The sequence below is a fragment of the Kogia breviceps genome, chromosome X (assembly GCF_026419965.1).
Source record: "Kogia breviceps isolate mKogBre1 chromosome X, mKogBre1 haplotype 1, whole genome shotgun sequence".
Lineage (NCBI taxonomy): Eukaryota > Metazoa > Chordata > Mammalia > Artiodactyla > Physeteridae > Kogia > Kogia breviceps.
In genome coordinates, this window is record NC_081330.1 from 61342979 (window position 1) to 61358542 (window position 15564).

Genomic DNA, 15564 nt, shown 5'->3' on the forward strand with positions numbered 1-15564 from the left:
TTATCTTTCTCCATCCCATCACTTTCTGTATTTATGTGTCCCTAGGTCTGAGTTGGGTCTCTTGTAGACAGCATATTTACATGTCTTGTATTTCTATGCATTCGGCCAGTCTGTGTCTTTGGTTAGAGCATTTAATCCATTTACATTTAAGGTAATATTTGATATTTATGTTCCTATTATCATATTCTCAATTGCTTTAGGTTTGTTTCGGTAGGTTGTTTTCTTCTCTTGCACTTCCCACCTAGAAAAGTTACTTTAGCATTTGTTGTAAAGCTGGATTGGTTGTGTTGAATTCTCTTAGTTTGTGCTTGTCTATAAAGCTTTTGATTTCTCCATCGAATGTGAATGAGATCCTTCCTGGGTAGAGTAATCTTGATTATACGTTTTTCCCTTTTATCATGTTAAAAATATCCTGCCACTCACTTCTGGCCTGCATAGTTCTTGCTGAAAAATCAACTGATATCCTTATGTGAATTCCCATGTATGTTATTTGTTAATTTTTCCTTTCTGCTTTTAATATTTTTTCTTTGTATTTAACTTTTTCAGTGTGATTGATATGTGTCGGCATGTTTTCTTGGTTTTATCCTGTATGGGAATCTCTGTGCTTCCTAAACCTGGGTGATTATTTCCTTTCCCATTTCAGGGAAGGTTTTTTTTTTTTTTTTTTTTAACATCTTTATTGGAGTATAATCGCTTTACAATGGTGTGTTAGTTTCTGCTTTACAACAAAGTGAATCAGTTATACATATACATATGTTCCCATATCTCTTCCCTCTTGCATCTCCCTTCCTCCCACCCTCCCTATCCCACCCCACTAGGTGGTCACAAACCACCTAGCTGATCTCCCTGTGCCATGCAGCTGCTTCTCACTAGCTATCCACCCTACAATTGGTACTGTATATATGTCCATGCCACTCTCTTAATTCATCCCAGCTTACCTTTCCCCCTCCCCATATCCTCAATTCCATGCTCTACTAGGTCTGTGTTTTATTCCTGTTCTACTCCTAATCTCTTCCTGACATTTTTTCTTAAATTCCATATATATGTGCTAGCATACAGTATTTGTTTTTCTCCTTCTGACTTACTTCACTATGTATGACACTCTCCAGTTCTATCCCCCTCATTACAAATAACTCAGTTTCATTTCTTCTTATGGCTGAGTAATATTCCATTGTATATATGTGCCACATCTTCTTTATTCATTCCTCTGTTGATGGACACTTAGGTTTCTTCCATGTCCTGGATATTGTAAACAGAGGTGCAATGAATATTTTGTTACATGACTCTTTTTGAATTATGGTTTTCTCAGGCTATATGCCCAGTACTGGGATTGAGGGGTCGTATGGTAGTTCTATTTGTAGATTTTTAAGGAACCTCCATACTGTTCTCCATAGTGTCTGCATCAATTTACATTCCCACTAGCAGTGCAAGAGTGTTCCCTTTTCTCCACACCCTCTCCAGCATTTATTGTTTCTAGATTTTTTATGATGGCCATTCTGACTGGTGTGAGATGATATCTCATTGTAGTTTTGATTTACGTTTCTCTAATAATTAATGATGTTGAGCATTCTTTCATGTGTTTGCTGGCAATCTGTATATCTTCTTTGGAGAAATGTCTATTTAGGTCTTCTGCCCATTTTTGGATTGGGTTGTTTGTTTTTTTGTTATTGAGCTGCATGAGTTGCTTATAAATTTTGGAGATTAATCCTTTGTCAGCTGCTTCATTTGCAATTGTTTTCTCCCATTCTGAGGGGTGTCTTTTGGTCTTGTTTATGGTATCCTTTGCTGTGCAAAAGCTTATAAGTTTCATTAGGTCCCATTTATTTATTTTTGTTTTTATTTCCATCTCTCTAGGAGGTGGGTCAAAAAGGATCTTGCAGTGATTTATGTCATAGAGGGGTCTGCCTATGTTTTGCTCTAAGAGTTTGATAGTGTCTGGCCTTACATTTAGATCTTTAACCCATTTTGAGTTTATTTTTGTGTATGGTGTTAGGGAGTGTTCTAATTTCATAGGTTTACATGTACCTGTCCACTTTTCCCAGCACCAATAATTGAAGAGGCTGTCTTTTCTCCACTGTATAGTCTTGCCTCTTTTATCAAAGATAAGGTGACCATAGGTGTGTGGATTTATCTCTGGGCTTTCTATCCTGTTCCATTGATCTATATTTCTCTTTTTCTGCCAGTACCATACTGACTTCATTACTGTAGCTTTTTAGTATAGTCTGAAGTCAGGGAGACTGATTCCTCCAGCTCCATTTTTTTTTTTCAACATTGCTTTGGCTATTCGGGGTCTTTTGTGTTTCCATACAAATTGTGAAATTTTTTGTTCTAGATTTGTAAAAAATGCCAGTGGTAGTTTGATAGGGATTGCATAGAATCTGTAGATTGCTTTGGGTAGTAGAGTCATTTTCACAATGTTGATTTGAGACTTCTCCCTTTTTTTCTTAATGAGTCTGGCTAATGGTTTATCAATTTTGTTTATCTTCTCAAAGAACCAGCTTTTAGTATTATTGATTTTTGCTGTTGTTTACTTCATTTCTTTTTCATTTATTTCTGCTCTGATCTTTATGATTTCTTTCCTTCTGCTAAATTTGGGGTTTTTTTTGTTCTTCTTTCTCTAATTGCTTTAGGTGCAAGTTTAGGTTGTTTATTCGAGATGTTTCCTCTTTTTTAAGGTAGAATTGTATTGCTATAAACTTCCCTCTTAGAACTGCTTTTGCTGCATTCCATAGGTTTTGGGTCATCGTGTCTCCAATGTCATTTGTTTCTAAGTATTTTTTGATTTCCTCTTTGATTTCTTCAGTGATCACTTCATTATTAAGTAGTGTGTTGTTTAGCCTCCATGTATTTGTATTTTTTACAGATCTTTTCCTGTAATTGATATCTAGTCGCAAAGCATTGTGGTCGGAAAAGACACGTGATATGATTTCAGTTTTCTTAAATTTACCAAGGCTAGGTTTGTGAGCCAAGATATGATCTATCCTGGAAAAAGTTCCATGAGCACTTGAGAAAAATGTGTATTCTGTTGTTTGTGGATGGAATGTCCTATAAATATCAATTAAGTCCATCTTGTGTAATGTATCATTTAAAGCTTGTGTTTCCTTATTTATTTTCATTTTGTATGATCTGTCCATTGGTGAAAGTGGGGTGTTAAAGTCCCCTATTATGATTGTTTTACTGTCGATTTATCCATTTATGGCTGTTAGTATGTGCTTTGTGTATTGAGGTGTTCCTGTTTTGGGTGCATAAATATTTACAATTGTTATATCTTCTTCATGGATTGATCCCTTGATCATTATGTAGTGTCCTTCTTTGTCTTATAATAGTCTTTATTTTAAAGTCTATTTTGTCTGATATGAGAATTGCTACTCCAGCTTTCTTCTGATTTCCATTTGCATGGAATATCGTTTTCCATCCCCTCACTTTCAGTCTGTATGTGTCCCTAGGTCTGAAGTGGGTTTGTTGTAGACAGCATATATATGGGTCTTGTTTTTGTATCCATTCAGCCAGTCTGTGTCTTTTGGTGCGAGCATTTAGTCCATTTACATTTAAGGTAATTATTGTTATGTATGTTCCTACTACCATATACTTAGTTGTTTCGAGTTTGTTCTTGTAGCTCTTTTCCTTTCCTCTGTTTCTTGCCTAGAGAAGTTGCTTTAGCATTTGTTGTAAAGCTGGTATTGTGGTGCTGAACTCTCTCAGCTTTTGCTTGTTGATAAAGTTTTTAATTTCTCTGTCAAATCTGAATTAGATCATTGCTGTGTAGATGAGTCTTGGTTGTAGGTTTTTCTCCTTCATCACTTTAAATATGTCCTGCCACTCCCTTCTGGCTTGCAGAATTTGTGCTGAATGTTCAGCTGTTTATCTTCTGGGGATTCCCTTGTGTGTTGTTTGTTGTTTTTCCCTTGCTGCTTTTAATTTGTTTTCTTTGTATTTAATATTTGATAGTTTGATTATTATGTGTCTTGGCATGTTTCTCCTTGGATTTATCCTATATGGGACTCTCTGTGCTTCCTGGACTTGATTAACTATTTCCTTTCCCATATTAGGGAAGTTTTCAACTATAATCTCTACAAATATGTTCTCAGTCCCTTTGTTTTCCTCTTCTTCTGGGACCCCTATAATTCAAATATTGGTGCATTTTATGTTGTCCCAGAGGTCTCTAAGACTATCCTCAGATCTTTTCATTCTTTTTTCTTCATTCTGCTCTGAAGTAGTTATTTCCACTATTTTATCTTCCAGGTTACTTATCCATTCTTCTTCCTCAGTTATCCTGCTATTGATCCCATCTAGAGTATTTTTAATTTCATTTATTGTGTTGTTCATCATTGCTTGCTTCCTCTTTATTTCTTCTGGGTCCTTGTTAACTGTTTCTTGCAATTTGTCTATTCTATTTCCAAGATTTTGGATCATCTTTATTATCATTATTCTTAATCATTTTTCAGGTACACTGCCTATTTCCACTTCATTTGTTATATCTGGTGGGTTTTTACCTTGCTCCTTCATCTGCTGTGTGTTTTTCTGTCTTTTCATTTTGCTTATCTTACTGTGTTTGGTGTCTCGTTTTTGCAGGCTGCAGGTTCGTCGTTACCATTGTTTTTGGTGGCTGTCCCCAGTGGCTAAGGTTGGTTCAGTGGGTTGAGTAGGTTTCCTGGTTGAGGGGACTAGTGCCTGTGTTCTGGTGGATGAGGCTGGATCTTCTCTTTCTGGTGGGCAGGTCCACGTGTGGTGGTGTGTTTGGGGATTCTGTAGCCTTATTATTATTTTTGGCAGCATCTCTGCTAATGAATGGGGCTGTGGTCCTGTCTTGCTAGTTGTTTGGCATAAGGTGTCCAGCACTGTAGCTTGCTGGTCGTTGAGTGAAGCTGGGTCTTGGTGTTGAGATGGAGATCTCTGGGAGATTTTCGACATTTGATATTGCATGGATATGGGAGTTCTCGTATGGACTAGTGTCCTGAAGCTGGTTCTCCCACCTCAGAGACAGCCCTGATGCCTGACTGGAGAACCATGAGCCTTGAATCCACACAGCTTAGAATAAAAGGGAGAAAAATAGAAAGGAAAGAAAGAAAGGAAGGAAGGAAGGAAGGATGGAAGAGTGGAAGGTAGGAAGGCAGGAATGTAGGAAAAAATGAAGAAATGTAAGGAAGGAAGAAAGAAAGGAAGAAAGGAAGAAAGAAATGTAGAAAGAAAGAAGATAAAATAATGTAGGATGAAATAAATTTATTAAGATAGAAAATAATTATTAAGAAGACCAATTTTAAAAAGTAAAAACAAAAAAGGGACAGTCAGAACCCTAGGACAAATGGTGAAAGCAAAGCTATACAGACAAAATCTCATATAGAAGAACACACATGTACACTCACAAAAAGAGAAAAAGGGGGAAAAATTCTATATCCTGCTACCAAAGTCCACCTCCTCATCTTGGAATGATTCACTGTCTATTCATGTATTCTACAGATGCAGGGCACTTCAAGTTGATTGTGGGGCTTTAGTCCACTGCTTCTGAGGCTCCTGGGAGAGACCTCCCCCTCTCCTCTTTGTTCGCACAGCTCCTGAGGTTCAGATTTGGACTTGGCCCCACCTCTGTGTGTTAGTCACTGGAGGGCATCTGTTCTTTACTCAGACAGGACGGGGTTAAGGGAGCCACTGATTCAGGTGCACTGTCTCACACAGGCCAGGTGGAGGGAGGGGCACGGAGTGCGGTGCGATCCTCTGGTGGCAGAGGCTGGAGTGACGTTCCACCAGCCTGAGGCGTGCCATGTGTTCTCCCGGGGAAGTTGTCCCTGTATCCCGGCACCCTGGCATTGGTGGGCTGCACACGCTCCCAGGAGTGGAGGTGTGGAGAGTGACCTGTGCTCGCACACAGGCTTTCTGGTAGCGGCAGCAGCAGCCTTAGCATCTCATGCCCATCTCTGGTGTCTGTGCTGATAGCCGTGGCTCACGCCCGTTTCTGGAGTTCCTTTAAGCAGCACGCTTAATCCCCTCTCCTTGTGCACCAGGAAACAAAGAGGCAAGAAAAAGTCTCTTGTCTGTTCCGCAGCTCTATGCAGGTCTCTGGAGCTCCTTTAAGTGGCACGCTTAATCCCCTCTCCTCTCGCACCAGGAAACAAAGAGGCAAGAAAATGTCTCTTGTCTCTTCGGCAGCTCTGCACCTGTCTCTGGAGCTCCTTTAAGCAGCGCTTAATCCCCTCTCCTCGCGCCCCGGGAAGCAAAGAGGGAAGAAAAAGTCTCTTGCCTCTTAGGCAGCTCAAGACTTCTCCTGGACACCCTACTGGCTAGCCATGGTGCACTAACCCCTTCAGGCTGTATTCATGCAGCCAACCACAGTCCTCTCCCAGCTTCTGACCGATGCCTGAGCCTCAGCTCCCTGCCCCCGCCTGTCCCGGCTGGTGAGCAGACAAGCCTCACGGGCTGGTGAGTGCTGGTTGACACCAATCCTCTGTGTGGGAATCTCTCCACTTTGCCCTCTGCACCCTGTTACTGTGCTCTACTCTGTGGCTCTGAAGCTTCCCCCTTTGCCGCCTGCAGTCTCCTCCCATGAAGGGGCTTCTAGTGTGTGGAAACCTTTCATTCTTCACAGCTCCCTCCCACCGGTGCAGGTCCTGTCCCTATTCTTTTGTCTCTGTTTATTCTTTTTTCTTTTGCCCTACCCAGGTACGTGGGGGTGTTTCTTGCCTTTTGGAAGGTTTGAGGTCTTCTGCCAGCATTCAGTGGGTGTTCTATAGGAGCAGTTCCACGTGCAGATATATTTCTGATGTATCTGTGGGGAGGAAGGTGATCTCCACGTCTTACTCTTCTGCCATCTTCCCAGAGTCTCCTCAGGGAAGTTTTTGACTATAATCTCTTCAAATATTTTCTCAGACCCTCTTCTGTGACCCTTATAATTCAGATGTTGGTGCATTCAGTGTTGTCTCTTAGACGTTCCTCATTTATTTTCTTTCTTTTTTCTTTATTCTGCTCCATGGCAGTTATTTCCACCATTCTTTCTACCGGCTCACTTATCCGTTTTTCTGCCTTAGTTATTCTGCTATTTATTCCTTTTTGTGTATTTTTCATTTTGTTTATTGTGTTGTTAATCACTGAGTGTTTGTTCTTACTCCTCTAGGTCCTTGTTAAGCATTTCTTGTATCTTCTCGATCAATACCTCTGTTTTATTTTCATGATCTTGGATCATCTTTACTATCATTGCTCTGAATTCTTTGTCAAGTAGATTGCATATTTCCTCTTCATTATTTGGTCTTGTGGGATTTTACCTTGCTTCTTTGTCTGCAACATATATCTCTGTCATTTTGTCTAACATACTGTGTTCATGGTCTGCTTTCCACAGGCTCCAGCGTCGTAGTTCCTTTTGCTTCTGTTATCTGACCCTGGTGGGTGAGGTTGTGCAGGGGCTTGTAGTAGTAGGGACTGGTGCCTGCGCTTTGGTGGGTGTAGCTGAGTCTTTTCCCTCTGATAGGCAGGGCCCCATCAATGTGTTTGGGGGTGTCTGTGAGCTTAGTATGGCTTTAGGAGTTTGTCTCCTGATGGGTTTGGCTGTGTTCCTCTGTTTCTGGTTGTTTGGCATGAGCTTTCAAGCAGTGAAGCCTTCAGACAGTTGGGCGGAGCCAGGGCTTGATGTTGAGATGGATATCTCCTGGAGGGCACACACCAATTAATATTCCCTGGGCCTGGGAATCCTCTAGTGATCTAAAATCCTGGACTCAGCAGTCCCACCCAGGAAGCCCAGCCCTGACCCTTGGCTGGGGAATGAAGAGCCCACAAGCAGCACAGTGTGGCCAGAGAAAAAAGAAAAAAGGGAAAAGAAAACCAACAGACAGACAAAACCCAATGCAAATAGCAGAAAGAAAATCCAACAGACTGCAACAACAACACGGGAAAAGAAAGAAAAAAAAACATACAAACCAAACCCAGGAAAAATGATTAAAACAAAACCAAACAGAAACAAAGAAACCCACAAAAACCCCCAAGAAAACAAAAAACAAGAGAACAAACAAAAGAACTCAAAAATGAAAGCAGTCAATAAAGGTAAACTAAGAAAAAACAAAGAAATGAAAAGCAGAACAAGAACGGGAAGCAAACAACAAGAAAAGCAAAAAAACATAAAACAAACACATAAAAACGATCAAAAAAGGATCAAATATGAGAAGAAAACACAAAACAACACAAAATCAAAGTAAAATAAAAAAATATATTTTAAAAATTTAAAAAAAAATAATAAAAACAACAACAAGAACTTCACCTTCCTGCCAGGGTCACTGGTCCCTTTTATGAGTCCTCTTTTCATTTTTTTCTTTCTTTCATCCTAATCCATTGTGAGGGGATTTTTCTTGTTCTTTTAGGTGTCTGAAGTCTTCCACTAATGTTCATCCGGTGCTTTAGGAGAATTGTTCCATTTGTGGATGTATTCTTTATGCACTTGTCAGGAGGCATGAATTCTGTCTCCTCCTATTCTGCCATGTTGACTCCTTCCCCCCGCCCCATCCTAGTTCTAATGAACCATAATCTCTGAGGGTAGGAATGAAACATGCATATTGAATAAATATTTTATAAGTGATTTTTTGAAACTAGAGCATTGTAAACAACTGTCTACTTAAAGGCAAACAATCTATAATTTAGTAATATACATATAGTTGTTTGTCTAGGAACATATATCTATAACAGGCAGATGACCAATCAGTAAGTTAATATCAGCATTTTTTTTAAAGTGCAGATTCTGGGGTCATTATACCCTTCATTTGTGTTGAGTACAACACAGTGTAATAAGAATACTGATCATGAGGAATACCCTGGTGGTCCAGTGGTTAGGAGCCTGTGCTTCCACTGTAGGGAGTACAGGTTTGATCCCTGGTTGGGTAACTAAGATCCTGCATGCCATGTGGCATGGCCAAATCGTGAATTATCTGGGAAAATGTTTATTTATATTCCTCACATCTCAGGAAAAATGCTTATATTATTAAATTTAGATATATTGTCATCACAAAGTCAGTTCTATTCAAAATTTACATAATTCCATTATTCAGAATGAATCTCATGTTTCCCTATTACCTTTATATGTTTAAAAATTAAATTCTTCATACATATTTTTATGTTTTTTAAAAAGGTATTTAAAATAATTTTGAAGTTTCTTATTGATTACTTTTACAAATCTTTCTTTTAAAAAATAAGTTTCTCTTCATTCCCTTTTTATGAAATTGGTTGGATTTTTTGGGCTGTCTGCTCCCATAAGCTCAAACAAATATTGTGCTAAGCATTATGAATGCAGACATGAATGTGATATTACCTGGATACAGGTTGTTTACCTGTCTAGTAGGAGAGAAAGTAAAGGTAATAAGTTGTTAGGACACAGTGTAACAATATTCTTCCCTGGCTGTCTGCTGGGAAAAGTTGTCTTTTCTTATCTAATAGCATTTTCATATTTGAAATTTTATAGTGTAATGCTGCTGAAAATCGAAAGAGATATTGCATTTTTAAAGGATGGGCATATGTGGATTTTAATTAGAGGAGGCATTGGGCAGACACTTCCATTTGAAGACTTGCTTAGGTTTTGTGAATCTAAGTAGGGTAGAGTACAGTTGTTTCCTAGCTCTGAACATTTTTAAAAAACCAATGTCATGACCCATGTTTATAATGATGATCTTAAATGTGGCAGAGACTGAAGTGCCTTCTTAAACATAAAAATATTATATTGTGTTCAATATAATATCACAGACTTGAAGGGGACTTTAACGAACAGCCTAACATAATCTGTTTGTCATGTGAGGACACTGAAGTAGAGTGGTTTGTGATTTGCCCAAGGCTGCTTAGCTTATGCATGGGAGAACTAGAAGGAAAACTTAGGCTGTGACTCTTCCGTCAGTGTTCTTTACACTGGAGAAAACTTCCAGTAAGTATGTTTTTGTTATATTCCATTCTTTGAAGACTATTACTACATTCATAATATATGGTATAAAATCAGTTAGCATAATATTAATATGAGCATACAATTTGATGTTGCTTTTGGTGTACATGTATTGGAAAAGTGCATAAAGATATGCCATACTTTAATATAATTCAAAAATGTCAGCTACAGAACATATGTATTTGCATTTAAAAAGGTCCTTGACTTTTTGCAAAAAAGGCCCCTTGAAAAGGGGAAACTCACTCTCATAGCTACTTAAAAGAGTCCAGTGAAACTGGAAACATCCATGGACATATTTTCAGAACAGATACTTCATTTCTGACTGATTAGTGGTTCTTAATACCTAAAGCTAAAACTCCTCTGCTGGATACCCTTCTTTGAGAGTAAATGTCTGACTACTTATATAACATGACAGTTATTTTAGCTGGCATGAAGCCAGCTTACTTGGGACCATGCCTTGCCCAGTTTGACCAAAATCACCATTGATTAATCAGTTAATTAAAGGGTGAGTAGATTGGGAACATTCTTGCCATCCAGACCAGAATTGATATGATATGATAGAAAACTACCAAGACTTCTAGACATCATGATTAACTAGTCACATGAACTTAAACTCTGTGGGTCTCAGTTTTCTCCCCTATAGAGTCAGAAGGTTGGATAATATATCCCAGCTTTTGTTATTTTGTGATATATAATACATTTGAGGGTTTTTTTTCATCCTAGCTACTGTGCTAGGGACTAGAATTACAGTTCACCTGAGTGTAGTCTTGATATAGAGTCTTATATGAAGGAGCAGAAACATTTCCAAGGTGACTTCCTTCTGCCTGACCCAGGTGGTAGGAAATCTGGCATATAATTTATATATAAAGTTTCAGTAAAAGTAGGCTCATGGCCTGGAAACATATGTTTGGGCTTTGCAGATTTTGTTTGTCAATGCTAGTTTCTTTTTCATTGATATGGCTAGCTGGACATTTAAATATTCATATATCACTGACTACTTAAAATGGTATAGTGAAATACTATTTAAAAGAACTCTTGAGGTTCACATTTTTTGTCATGTCCCACAATTTACAAGGTTTTATCTATTTCTTGATTTTCTCTACCTCATAAGTCATACTCCATTGAGGGTCTTAAGACTTTTAGTTGTTGAATGTTTTTCTTCTGTCTCTGCCTAGTTGGAACAGAAGCTGAAGCATAGATTTTACATGCTTCTGTTTACATGAAATTATATAATAGGGGTGATGGTGGTGATGGTCTATCTCTATGTGTTAGAAAACCCAGGAAATGGGGATGCTAGTAGCCCATAAAACTCTGTGCTAGATTGAAGGAGTTAGGTATTAAATTATTTCTGTTGTGATTTCTTGTTCTAAATGGAGCTAATCATAAGATGTTGTAAGTATATTTGAGTATTGCTTGGATTTCTCTTTTCAGGATGAAGGAGTTGTTAAAGAAATCCCTATTACTCATCATGTTAAGGAAGGATATGAGAAAGCAGATCCTGCACAATTTGAATTGCTCAAAGTTCTTGGTCAGGGATCCTTTGGAAAGGTAATGAATGCCTTTTTCCCCATTTGTTTTTCTTCTAAGCATTTAGCCAAAAAGTGTACACATAGGTAGAAATCTGATAAATGTGCTGTTTCTAAATTGTCAAAGGATACACACAAAGGCAGCTCTAATTTTACTCCTTTTTATTTCTGTTGTATTTTTAGTTCAATTTCTTTATACTTCTCTGTAACAATAAAGGTTTTCTAATCCCCTAGGATCACTGATATCTCTAGGACAAAGTATAGCATGCTATTTATTAGCTGCCTACATCAAGAAAGTTTGAATTTTGTAAAAGAGATCTTGTTTCTCTGTTCACATGCTAGCATGACCTTAGCTTTCTTTCTTGGTGATTTCATCTGTATTCCTTAGCTCTATCACAGAAGTCAGAATGTATGTATCAATTCATGTATTGAATGCATGAATTAATCTTTTAAAGTAAATCTTTTAAAGTAAATATGCGTGTAAAGTACAGCTATGATAAGTACTGGGTGATATATGGATTATGTGAAACTCCTGCCTTAAAAGGGCTTAAATTTCAAGGGAAAAAGCAAAATTGAGGAAGATAAACTCTGACACTCATTATTAAAATTGGTTATTAAGTGCTTAATGGTATATGATTCTTGGAAAATAAGTGTGTAGGTCTGGTTCCTCACTTTTGTATACCTAACATCTAAGACATGAAAAGTATTGCATACACATATTAAGTAACAGCCTTTAGGAAACAGCAACAACGGCAATTTAAGGGGAGGAAGTTAATGAGAAACTACTAATTTCAGGGTGGCTGAGATTTAGTTTCAAAGGAGAAAGTAAGGAAGTTGAGCATTGCTTATTTATGCTCTGAAACATTTTAAAAGAGAGACATTTATTGAATACCTGGTTTGTATATAACACTTAAAAAAACAGCATTGGTTAATATAAAGTAGACATAATTGTCTTAAAGTAATCTGATACCTGTGTGGTATAGAATACAACATGTAAAATATAGAGAAACATTTTCAGGACACAAAAAGGACAAACTAAGGTGGATTATGGTTTGGCAGTGAATTGGTACAGGAGGTATATGATGACAAGGAGATAGGACTTGAATAGTTGTGCTAGGGAGAGTAAAACTAGAACTGACCTGTAGAGTAAGCATGTGCATTTTGAACACCTTTATTTTTTAAAGTTATTAAAAGTACAGTATTTTAAAAAATATTTTACATTATATTTTATGATGTTAGTTTTAGAACAGAGATGAAGTTCTTTTACATTCCCAATATATAAATGCTTACATAACGACTTAAATAAAATATCACCAGGCAATCATTTCAAGCCATTAAAAGTATTTGTTGTGTCATTTGATATATATAAATTTATTCATATGTGTATTTATTTATATCCAGCTTTGTTCCAGAAAGAATTTAAGGCTTTCACAGATGAATATTAAATAAAATAAAATTTAAAATAAGTGGGGAAGATGATGGAAGCAGAAAAATTAGAGCAGGAAAGCTGAGATGAAGCCAGGAATAAACTCTGTTGCTCACAGATGCATGGTATAAGGGCCTAGAAATGGGGCAAAAGTGAAGACAAATATTTTGGCAGCCATTATAAAGAGGCTGAAACATTTAATTATATGATTATTGACAGTATCTTTAAGAAACAGATCAAGCAGACCAGATAAATTTTTCTTATGGGGCTTCATGAAGAAACTACAGTATAACATAATAAAATGTCTTCAGTAACATCTTCACATTAATTATAGCAACATGCTGACAAGTTGTCAATGCAGTCCTTAAAAAATTCAGGGAACACTCAGCTTTGTACAGGAACTTTGCTTTAACAAGGATATCATAGAAGCCTTTTAAAAATTTCTGATACTAAAATACAGAATAGTGGTCCTTGTGCAGTTCATCAACCAAAGAAATATTAAGGAGGTGGCTTATTTTTTTCTTCCTAGGATGTGAACATACTTGCTTGTCAGTATTACGTCATTTGCGTAGGCATTGTGTGGGTGGGACTTGTTATATGCTGAACCTATTCAGGAATTTGGCCAGGGCTGTGCATCAAATAAGTGTAGGAGCAATTCCAAGAAACTTTGGGCTGCAGTCTTATTTATAAGTTTTTCTGTGAAAGGCCATTGTTAAAATGCAATAAATGGAATTTTAACCTATATAATGCTTTGTGACATTGAACATCTATATTGTCTATTTAATCAGGAAAAAATCTTACGAAAATCAGTTGCAAAATTGTACTTTAAAGAAGCATGCATTATCATAAAAGATGCATAAAAATTTCTGTACTAAGCACTTCAAGTAATGTGTGAATTGAAATGAAGTATACCAAACAACTTACATTACTTATTTTAAAACACAATAAAATAAAACACTTGAAAACATGTTTGACATTGTCAGACTAGCCTTTCATATATGTCACATGTCAAATCACATTTACACAAAGCATACATACATTTTAACATTCATGCTTCATATTTTTTTGCTTTTGTGATAGTAAAGCCTTTAAATATAGGACTTAAAAATGGATTTTTGAAAATATCAAACCCTTGCCCTCCTTAGTAATTGATTAGCTATCAAGAGATAGTTTTAAAAATATATGTTTACAACTTAAAATTTCTTGCAAATGGTCCTTTCTCTTCAATCAGTATTAAAGCTGTGCAGTTCTGCAGTTCACTTCAGCAAACATTTCTTAATGGAAAATATAAAAGTCCATATGACAGAGAGAAAAGTATATTGGAGTAATTCACTCATTCATTTCTCTTCTGAACAATTTCTGAGAATTGGATTAGGATGACTGAAAAGAAACCTCTCTGATCAGGAGAGAGATGTTTTTAGAAGCAGTAGTTTGAAGTCATGCAGCTTCTTCTGTAGTTGATCATGGGAAGAGAGTAGAGTGAGATGATGTTTTCTTATGCTAGGAAAATTCACTCATTAGACCTGAAAAGAACAAATCAGGTAATGAACAAATAAACAGTTACATCTCTAGACTGTGAATGATGGCTTCTATTAGATGCCATATTGAGATACTAATGAGTGTTTTAAGAGATAGGGGAAAAGTGGCTGCTTTGTGTGTCTTTTTTAAAAGCCTAGACTTTTTCTTTCTTCTTTAATTGCCTCTTTTTACCCTCTGTATTCTATTCTTTTCAACTGCACTAAAGGCTGTGTTCTAGAGCAGTGATTCTCAAAGTGTGGTCTTACTACCCCTGGATATCCACAGGACACTTTCAGGGGGTTCTCAAGGTCAAGACTGTTTTATAATACTAAGATATTATTTGTAAAACTTTTGGCACTTTGGCACAGTCAAAGAAGTGATTTTAAACTACATCAGTAATCATATTCTTCACTGTCACCCACTTACAGTTAAAAAATGTGTTTTACTTAAGAATGTCCTCGGTGAGGTTTTAACAGTGATTAAATTTATCAAGTATCAACCCTTGAGTACACATCTTTTTAATATTGTGTGATGAAATCGAGAAGTACACAAAATACTTTAGCTGCATACCAAAAGAGTATGATTGTCTCAAGACAGAGCACTTTTGCAATTTTTTGAGTTGTGAGCTAAATTAGACCCTTTTTTCATGGAAAAGCATTTTTACTTGAAAGAATGATCGACAAACTATGGTTAATTAAACTTGGGTATTTGGTAGATGTTTTCTCAAAAATGAATGGAGTGAACCTGTTATTTCATGGAAAACAACTGATAACATTTTTGTCAATGATCAAATTTGAGCTTTGAAGCAAAAAATTAGAATTTTGGAACATTTTTATTTGCCACTGTGGGCTCAACTCTTCTCAATACTCAAAAGACTTTCTTGATGAGATTGCTACTGTCAACATTTGGAAGGTCTGCATAACTCAGTGAACCAATGTTTTTGAGTTGACCAAACACATATTATCAAATCAGACATCAGTACAAAAATCCATTCAAAGTGTCAGGTAGACCATGGCTTATTATGTAAAAGAATATGGACAGTTAATTGATGTGGTTTCAGATTTTTCATTGCAACTAATCTTTAAGAAACTGCCACTTGTCAAATTCTTGTGTCGTATCAAAGAAGAATAACCACAATTATATGGAAAGGCTTTAAAATAGTATTCCCTTTTCCAAATACATATCTGCATGAGGCC

The 15564-nt window shown here is 36.9% G+C and overlaps 1 protein-coding gene across 8 annotated transcripts in view; it reads left to right on the top strand.

Moving 5' to 3' along the window:
* RPS6KA6 (ribosomal protein S6 kinase A6) overlaps positions 1-15564 on the top strand; it is a 158700-nt gene that overhangs the window by 60888 nt on the left and 82248 nt on the right. For all 8 annotated transcript variants that reach the window (XM_059051260.2, XM_067023965.1, XM_067023968.1 and 5 more), the window contains one exon: positions 11330-11446. In XM_059051260.2, the coding sequence (XP_058907243.1) occupies positions 11330-11446 (117 nt within the window). The remainder of the gene's footprint in view (positions 1-11329; positions 11447-15564) is intronic.